At 28.8% G+C, this 10,285-nt stretch overlaps 1 protein-coding gene across 1 annotated transcript; it reads right to left on the bottom strand.

Annotated features, from left to right (window-relative positions):
* Positions 1-2,622: 2,622 nt before the first annotated feature.
* On the bottom strand, positions 2,623-3,272 carry LOC125578058 (glutathione S-transferase T3-like). The gene is made up of 2 exons (XM_048740344.1): positions 3,089-3,272; positions 2,623-3,005 (listed from the first exon to the last, which is right to left on the bottom strand). Exons 1-2 carry the CDS (start codon positions 3,270-3,272, stop codon positions 2,623-2,625), a joined length of 567 nt encoding a protein of 188 aa, XP_048596301.1.
* Positions 3,273-10,285: the final 7,013 nt, after the last annotated feature.

Below are 10,285 nucleotides of genomic sequence, written 5' to 3'. Positions count from 1 at the left end.
TTTGGTGATGTAAGACTATTAAAATATACATAATAAAATACTTTTAAGTGTGTGCGAAATTTGGATGAAGATACAATAAACTTTTTTTCTAAATGAAGATACAATTAACTTGTAACTAATCTTACCGTCACGTTGTGTTAACGTCGGCGAAGGAGAAGGAGAGAAAAGTATTTGATAGCGAGAGGTAGGGAAAAGTGATTGTGGTTGTGGTTTCACAGACGTCGGGAATTTATAGAGGAGAAGCTTAGAACATGTTTATCCCTTGATCCTTAAGTGTATTTTTTAATGATTATTTAATACTTTAAATATATTTAAGTGGAGTTAAGAATCATAGGTAAGAAACACTCTCATTTGGAACGGTTCAATGGGAGTTTCTTAATTAGAGGTTTTTTAAAAAAAAAATTTAATTTTTTTTTGTAAAGATAAAATTTATTTATTAACTGAAACATATTAAAAGATAACATTTTAAACATAGATTTTTTTTAAAAAACATAAAAATAAATTAGAAAAACATCCGAGCTTAGTAGTTGTCTCCATCATGTCCAAATTTAAGCCATATATCTTCAACCAAATCGGCTTTGAGCTGTTGATGCATTTGTCTATCAAGAATTCTGGTTCGAACACCATCATATTGGCGATATTTGAGGGTTTATCTGTAGAATACGTGAGATCGACATGTGAAGTTCTGGTGTCTTCTCCTTGTTGGAACTTTAAAACATCAAAATGAGTGTATCCATCTCGTTCGTCTTCTACTATCATATTATGGAGTCTGATACATGCTCGCATAATCTTTTCCATTTTGGCTTTATTCCAAAAAAGTGCTGGATTTTTAACAATGGCAAATCGAGCTTGCAAGACTCCAAAACACGCTCGACATCTTTTCGGACAGCTTCTTGATGTTGAGCAAATAAAGCCGCTTTCGGACCTTGTAGTATTGGAATAGATTGGATAGAAGTTGTCCATTTCGGATAAATACCATCGGTGAGATAGTAAGCCAAATGATACTCTCTTCCATTGACATAGAAAATAACTTGCGGAGCTTGACCTTTTATTATATCATCAAAACAGGTGAGCGATCAAGAACATTGATATCATTTAAGGTACCTGGAGGTCCAAAAAACGCATGCCATATCCATAAATCATACGAAGCAACCGCCTCTAACACGATTGTGGGTTTACCCGAACCATGTGAATATTACATTTCCAAGCGGTGGGACAATTCTTCCACTCCCAATGCATACAATCGATGCTCCCTATCATCCCGGAAAAGCCATGTTGCTCACTAATATAAAGTAGACGTTGAAGATCAGTCGGTATTGGTCTTCTTAGGTACTCATCGCCGAATAAATATATTATTCCTTCCACAAAAATGTTCTACACATAACCGAGCTGTCGTTGCACCGAGTCGGAGGTATTCGTCAACAGCATCAGCCGCAGAACCATAGGCCAAGACACGAATGGCTGTCATACACTTCTGAAGTGGAGAGATACTAAGCCTTCCGAGAGCATCTTTCTTTTGTCGAAAGTATTCAACTTCATTGGAAAGTCGATCAACAATACGCATGAACAATGAATTGTTCATTCTAAATCGTCGCCGGAATAGATTTCCAGGATATGTTGGAGTTTCACTGAAATAATCATTCCATAAACGTCGATCGCTTTCTTCACGATTTCTTTCGATGTGAACTCGTTTTTTCTTTTTGTTCTTTCGACTTCTTGATCACCATAATTAATGGCTAAATTCTCGAATGTTTGATCAAACTGTTGATCAAAATATTGATCAACATATTGATCAAAATATTCATCAAAACTTTGACCATCTACTCCCTCAAAAGTGGTATGAGAAGAAGATGCCATATATGTGATCAAAATTTAAAATGTGTTTTGATTGTTTTTTTGAAAATAATGTTTTTGGCGAAGGAGATGATCAAGGAAGATATGACGATGAGAAAGAGTGTTTTGCGAAGGAGATGATCAAGGATATGATGATGAGAAAGAGTGTTTTAGAGAAGGAGATGATCAAAGATACTTTGTGATGACGAGAAAGAGTGCTTTGCGAATGAGACTTTGATATATTTAGAAAAGGAGAGAAGTAAACTTGTGACTTTTGTATACAAAACTTGTGACTTATATATAAAAGGAGAGAAGTAAACTACATACACCTCGTGACAAACATACAGACTCGTGACAAACATACAGACTCGTTACTAATACATACCACTCGTGACTTCTCTTGACACACTCGTGACTAATACAGACAACATAAGGACAACGACCAAAGACACACCCGTAACTTCTCTTGCTTCATATCACATCTTCTGACTTGAATAAGAATCTTGGGGTTTGCTTCATATCACAAAGACACATCCGTGACTTTTGTCTCGCTGCACACGGAAACATTGAAACATCAACACAGAAACACTTAAACATATGAAACAACGACCAAAGACACATATCACTTAAACATTGAAATATTGAAACATTGAAACATCAACACGGAATCACATATCACATAAACATTAAACAGAACATCAACATGAAACACATACAATATGCAAACTTGCGCTACATGAAAGACACATAGAGGAAAAACACATACAATTTAAACATGCGACAGACACACTAATCACCCAACATCTCTGTGATTAGCTTCTGCTTGAGCGCTTCTTCATATTCAAAGAGTGGCTCTTTTTTTGAAATGAGATTGCCTAGAATTCCCATCTTCGAGAGTCTCTCTTTCATTGCCATGTCTTTCTCTTTGATAGACACCATATTTTGAAACTGAGCGACACCCTGCTGATCTACCATTGTTCCCTTACCACATGCTACTTTCGATGCCTTAACACCTAGAGAACGTGCGGTAGGGTGATCAGCTCGATTCGTGGTTGCTTCAGAGCTTGCTGATTGCGCTCCATCCTCATACCTCCTCCTCTTACCGCTTGATGATTGTGGTCCATCAATTTTAGTACTCGCAAGCGCACACCATTTCTGGTCGTTTTTAGCTCCTCCCAAGCATGGTGAAGGTTAAATCTAATCTTATGGTCGTTGTAGAAGATTTGGTGTGCCAGTTTAACAACATCACTCTCACTCTGACCACTTGTTTTCTGTCTTGTTGCAGCCGCATAAGCTCCACAGAACTTGCAAACAAGATCGTTCATCTTCTGCCACCTTTGCTTACACTGAATAGGCTCGTTCTTCACCTCTTTACACCTTTGGACTAGCTGCAAAGTAATTTGCAATGCGCTTCCAGAAAGATCCTGCTTTCTGCTCATTGCTTACTACCGGATCTTTGCTGGTGTTTAACCAGGCGCTAATGAGCACTAAGTCATCAGAGACAGACCATTTCTTTCTTTCTTTCCTCTATGTAGGTGTGTCTTCACAGAAGCTTGCAGTTTCCGATGCTTGAGAACTGAACAGAGGGATTTGTGATGATCTGAGAACCCCACCGTGTGAAAAACGCTCATAAGAAGAGGGTACAGGAAGGTCACTGTCTTGTTGACTGTTCAACAGGTTAACAAAATTGGAAGACTGAGTATATGGATTCGTAGAAGAGAGAAAGAAGAAGAAATGCCATAGAAGAGAGAAAGAAGAAGAAGAAGAAGAAGAAGAAGAAGAAGAAGAAGAAGAAGAAGAAGAAGAAGAAGAAGAGGCTGAGTATATGGATTCCTAGATTGTGTTAGAAGATGATAAGAACGAGAGAAGGAGAGAAGGGGTTAGATGAGAAGAGAAGAAGATCGTGTTAGATATGGGTCTTGTAATGGCTTTACTCTTTGAGCTGAGTTGAGATGAGATGAGAAGACAAGTATCGAACTTATTTATTACCTAACCACACAGTCCTAACCACAACCATTCATCACAATTCACAAGCATTCATCACACTCGCTAAACACAACCTAACAAGCATTTATTAACCTTATCAAGCATTTATCAACTTCATTACAGAGCTGAAGATACAGAGACAAAGCATTTACCAGTTTGAAGAGATCGTGAGCGATAGCTGAAAGACACACGGATCAGACGGAGAAGCTCTCTATGTTCCTCGTTTGACACTCTCAACAACTCTTTATGCAGTTCTGTTATAAGACTGTCCTTTTCCTGAACAAGATACATACATAAAAAAAGATTAGCCGTAAACTAACTTAAGAAGAAGAAGACCTGAGATTCATTGAAGTACCCAACCAACTAATGATAGATATGTATGCTTCCTTCTCAATCTGAGAAAGTCCACAACTTTCGTAAACCCTAATTTCACAAGAACCAAAGATAAGAACAAGGAAGGTATTTCATTCTAATACAGTGTTAGGGAAGGGAACTAACCGCTGCTATCAAACGATTCGTAGTCCATCACGAAGCTTTGATCCCCAATTCTTCAGAGTGTAGCTTCGGAGATGAAGATAGAATCAAGAGAAAGCACACACCAATTCAAGGAGAAGACGGAGGAGTCGCCGTGAGGACCGAGAGAGTCGTCTTCGTCTGTGCATGCTCTCAATCGGTCTTCTGACGGAGAAGTGGTGAGGAGAGTAAGAGTCGTCCTCCGTGGTGGTTTCCGATCAAGCTTCTCACGGAGAAGACGGAGGAGACGTCGACGGGACCGACAGAGTCGTCGTCTTTCGTCGGTTTCGATCTTCTCTTTCTCGTCTCTCGGAGAAAACAAGAATGAACCGAGAATTCGAAAAGCCAAGAAAGAGAGAGAAAAGAAATTGAAAAAAAAAGCAGATAAAATGTGGTGCTGCCACGTGTTTTAAAAACCACTATAATAACCGATTTTGATAACCCTCCATTAAGGATCGGTAATCTTGGTTTTTCTTTTCTTTTGATTTAATAATTCAGCAATTAACACTAAGAAACCCTTTAGGTTCTGCGATAGATATGGTCTTAGTCTCCCGCATCTTAAGGGTATATCCAAAATTTATTTAGTTTATTTTAATCTTCATCACTTTCTTATTTATTTTCTTTTTTGAAAAAGGGCTTAATCACTTTTTTAATTTCTCTTTCTTCTTTCCATATGTTATGGTCTGCACATAGTCTCTATTTCTTTTGAAATCTACTATTAGTCTATTTTATCAATGACAATTCTCTCTGATCCATAACCAAGGACTAATTCTATATTTGATACAACCAGTCTATACTATAAAAAAATTGAAAATATAAACCATTGAGAATGTTTATGATTTTTAAACCACCAATCAAAATATAACAAACCGTTATTTAAAATTATTATGTTTAAAACTGTCAGTATTATAAAAAATTGTTTTTCAAAATAAAATAGGAGAAGCTAAGTTAATATCTTATTATATAAAGCTTGGTTCTTCGAAGTTGCTAATTAACATTATCGCGACACATGTCAATTATATATTTAAGATTGTGACATGTGTTAATCTATCTCATAATTAAAAATATATCTAATAAGATATTAACAACAACAAATTTTATTAAAAATCTTATTATATATATTATTTAATAGTAATTTTCCTTTTTTAAATCCTAATCAAAAGATAATTGCAAAATATTATTTGATAATTATTTTCCTTCTAATATTGTGACATGTGTTTAAATATATAATGATTAAAAATATATATAATAAGATAATAAAAATGAATTTTGAAAAAATTACTATTAAAAATTATTTAATAGTAAAAACGATTTTTAAAAAATATTTAGTAGTAATGTTCTTAGAAATTTTCCTTTTTCAAAATCCTAAAAAATAGATTTGAAAACAATTTATTTAATATAATTTTTCTTTTCTAAACTTTTAATAAATCTTATTATATATATATTATTTAATAGTAATTTTCCTTTTTTAAATCCTAATCAAAAGATAATTGCAAAATATTATTTGATAATTATTTTTCTTCTAATATTGTGACATGTGCTTAAAAATATAATGATTAAAAATATATATAATAAGATAATAAAAATGAATTTTGAAAAAATTACAATTAAAAATTATTTAATAGTAAAAACGATTTTTAAAAAATATTTAGTAGTAATGTTTTTAGAAATTTTCCTTTTTCAAAATCCTAAAAAATAGATTTGAAAAAAATTTATTTAATATAATTTTTCTTTTCTAAACTTTTAATGAAAATATAATTATAACAGATTATATTGAATTTCGTTCTCCAAAATTGCTAATTAACATGATTGTGATTTGTGACACATGGTAGTTATATATTTAAAATTTTGATATGTGTTAAACTATATCATAATCAAAAATATATGCTAAAATAATAAAAATGACTTTTCTTAAAAATTAATTATAAATATGATTTAATAGTTTTTATTATTATTATTATTATTATTATTATTATTATTCATTATAATGTTTGTTTTAAAAGATACTAAAGATAGAGAATTATAAAAGATAAACATTAACTTTTAAGAAAAAAATGTTAAACAAAAACGAGAACGAAATTATATTATTATTATTATTATTATTATTATTATTATTATTATTATTATTATTCATTATAATGTTTTTTTTAAAAGATACTAAAGATAGAGAATTATAAAAGATAAACATTAACTTTTAAGAAAAAAATGTTAAACAAAAACGAATTGTAAAATCTTACAAGTAAAATCAATTATTTATTAAAAACCAGAAGAAACACTAATTTTTAAATAAATAATATTACTTTTTTAAAAAGCATAATCAAAAGAAAATTGTAAAAGTACTCTTATTATTTTCTTATAAGTAAATAATTTGCTTTTTTAATAGATAATTGTATGTTAAAAATTATGGCAAAAAATAGCTACAAATATTTTACATCTATATTTAGGTTTAAGCTTCTACATATTAGTTTTTCAAAACACAATAGTATTTACATGAAAAGTATTACCTGAGTATTTTCTTTTAATTTTTTGATACACCTCAATTTTTTATTATCCTTATTACATCTTATGATACTAGCATAACTTTAAATTTTGATGTTATTGTCGTACATGAGTATGTGTGAATATGATAAATATGTGTTTGCATGTATAAGATCAAATATATAAATAATTAAACAGAATTTTTCAATTAAAAGTAAAATAGTTGTATAAAAATCTAAAAGAAATAAAATAATTAATTTCCTTTTTAAAAGTCTAAATAAAATAAAAACGTAAAAGATTTTATTTTTATTATAATTAACTAACTTTACTTTTTTTTAATTATTTTGTGTTAAAAAATATAAACCAAAATTAACTTCAAATATTTTACCTGATATGATTGTGATATGTGTCAATTAAAAAAATTAGATTGTGAATGTGTCTATAGAAACTTCCATTATGTGAAAATAACTTCTTATTTTTCAAAAATCTTAAATAAAAGAGATTTCTAAAAGAAAATTATTTTCTAATCGTAACCAATTAACAAGTTTTCCTTTTTTTTTTAAATCGTGACCACAGAGAATTATAAAGTTTTATTTAAAAGTAATTTTTACTTCAAAAATTTAATGATAAACATGATAGTAACAATTATTCAATTAACAAGAAAAATTGTAAAAATATTAATGATATTGAAAAAAAGAATTTTGAAAATTGCTACTTTAAAAAAATAGTTAATATTGACTGTAAATAGTTATTTGATAGAAAATGTTTTTTAAATCCTAGACAAAATATAATTGTAAAATATTATGTAATGTTAATTATATTTTCTAAAATCCAACTAAAAATGTAAAAGAATATTTGATATTTTTTTTCCTTTTTTATAAAAAATAAATCCTAAACAAAAGAAATTTGTATAATATTTTTAAGTTCTAACCAAAAGAGAATTGTAAAAATTTATTTGATGTTATTTTTAAGAGAGTGTTTGATGATGAACTTGATCCTAAAAATTATTTAATTAACAAAAGAAGTGTAAAATTAGTATTGATATGAATTGTAAAAATAGCAATTTTAAAAATATTTATTAATAACTTAAAAGAATTATTTGATAGCAATATATTTTCTGAAATTCTAAAGAGCAGATAATTATAAAGAGTATTTAATATTATTTTTTATTGTAAATAAAAAGGATATTTATAAAATAGAATGTTTTCCTTTTTAAAAAAATCCTAGAAAAATAAAATTTTAAAGATTTCTTTAATAAAACATTAAATTAGTACATAAGAACATGTATAATACTATCATTGATTCGATTGGTGTATTTAACTTTCATTTCTTTTTACTTTTATTTCTTATTTCGGATTATGTTTAGTTTAAATGTTTATGTATAGTATCGAATCCTTAGTATAAAGTTTATAATAACTCATCTATGCACCATGATTATAAAATACAAATATTAACTTGAATTTATGTGTGAAAATATATTTTAATTATAAAATAAATCTCAAACAACATATGCAAAAAAAAAACAGTCATAATACTATAATAAAATGATTTGTTATTTATGGTTTTTATTAAATTAAAATATCAAACAAAACTCGTTGCAACGCAACGGGCTCACATCTTGTAATAAATAAAATAGAAACCACTAAACTAATTAGTGCATTTCCAAAATTTTCTTTGAAGAAAAAGGAAAAATTTCATTACGAAAAAGCTTTTGTATTTTGATATCGCCATATCAAGTTAGTATACCATAAAACACAACTTTCTATTATTTAACGTGATGGTGGTCTAGTGGTGGACGAGCTTTGGATTGTTAAGTAACTTGGTTTAAAGGAACCTCACTACACTATATCGTATGGTCATACGGATACGTATTTATTGCTTTTTGAATATCAGAAAAATGATTAATATGTGGACTGCACCTTTACTTGAGAATTAATATGTATATTTTCATAGATTCGGGATCCCATAGGTTAATTAAAAAAAATTTATGCTATTCACTCTTTTCTTAGTTAAAGTTTTTTAAATGTTAAATTCACATTTAATATTTAATAACGCCATTTTACTTAGATAGATTGATCATACTTTATAGATTACAATTTAATATTGTGGTTCACGTTTTTATGCAATTCAGATGATTTAGTAATTAAATACAAATAATTTTGAGCGTTTTCAGTTCTATTTATTATATTTATAATTTTTTATATATATTAAAATATAAATTTATAAAAAAATTAGAGCTCTTAATTATTATTATACGGTTATACAGGTACACGGGCTTGGATCCGGGGCGGTTGCACCGTTTGTTCCCCTAATAAGCCGGCCCTGGTAACAGACACAATCATTGAAAAACTTAAGTTGTATTTACTCTAAAGCATAAGCAGATATAATGGCAGGGATATCCCACCGATAAATTACGATTCTTCAATGGTTTACGGTGATCCTGAATCTCTTAGGATCATGTCGCGTAAACAAATATGGCAACATTTTTGGACTGATGAAAGAAAATTTGATAAATCAACAAAACAGATTTAAATATTGATCAACAAACCAGATTGGGTAAACGAAGAGGAAGAAACGTAATGTTTTATACAGTGAGAATATTGTTTAATATATCGTCAGTGAGACAAGTTGTGGAATATCTTGATGGAATACATGATTGTTTTATGCAAATATTAAAGATTAAAATGATTGTTTAATCCTTACCAAATTTTTTTAACATTTTGATTGATGAGTTTGCATGTAATGTGGATTATTGAGAGTGTCCACATAAAATTTAAAATAACTAATCAAAACATGACTGTTTATCTTAATTTATTATCAAAATTAAATATTTACAGAAAATATCTTTTAAAATAAAACAATATTAATATTAACATTTGATAAATTATTTAACACATGGTAACTGTTATGGTAAATAGAAAATCAAAATAGTAATACTAACAAAATAAATTACGTCTTCTAATGTATAATAGATCCAAAATACATTTTATACCAAACTAAAATGGTAAATAAATTAAAATAGCTAAATTATTGAAAACATATAATAAAAAGTCACTTAGTGTATAAAAAAACCTTTAAAATATATAATATATTGGGTGTTAATATAAATAATTTTCTAAATTTTATAATATGATTAGAAAATTAATCTGAAAAATAAATAATAAAGAAGAATAACTAAAAATATATCCATGTGTGGACGAGATGGACTATTATTTTTTCTAAAAAATATGAATATTAATATAATATTATAATAACATGTGAATGCTTATTAGAAATAAATATTAAGATTTATATTCACATCGATTTTACTACTTGGAGATAAAATTATTTAACCTTTGAAAATATTTCATATGTTGATATCTTTAAAGATAAGTGACATCTAAATTTATTAATTGTTATTACTCGCCACAAAATCATACTCAATAAGAATCAGTTGTTCTGGCGTTAAAATATATGTTGAGGCTATAACTTTTAA

Source organism: Brassica napus, chromosome A9 (genome assembly GCF_020379485.1).
Source record: "Brassica napus cultivar Da-Ae chromosome A9, Da-Ae, whole genome shotgun sequence".
NCBI classification, from domain to species: Eukaryota; Viridiplantae; Streptophyta; class Magnoliopsida; order Brassicales; family Brassicaceae; genus Brassica; species Brassica napus.
The sequence above is the reverse complement of the archived record's forward strand: the minus strand, read 5'-3'. Positions and strand labels throughout refer to the sequence as shown.

Coding starts and splice junctions, on each gene's coding strand:
- LOC125578058 (XM_048740344.1), bottom strand. CDS start 3,272: ATGAGCAGAAAGCAGGATCTTTCTGGAAGCGCATTGCAAATTACTTTG. Junction 3,006..3,088: donor ACAGAAAACAAGTGGTCAGA/GTGAGAGTGATG, acceptor CATGCTTGGGAG/GAGCTAAAAACGACCAGAAA.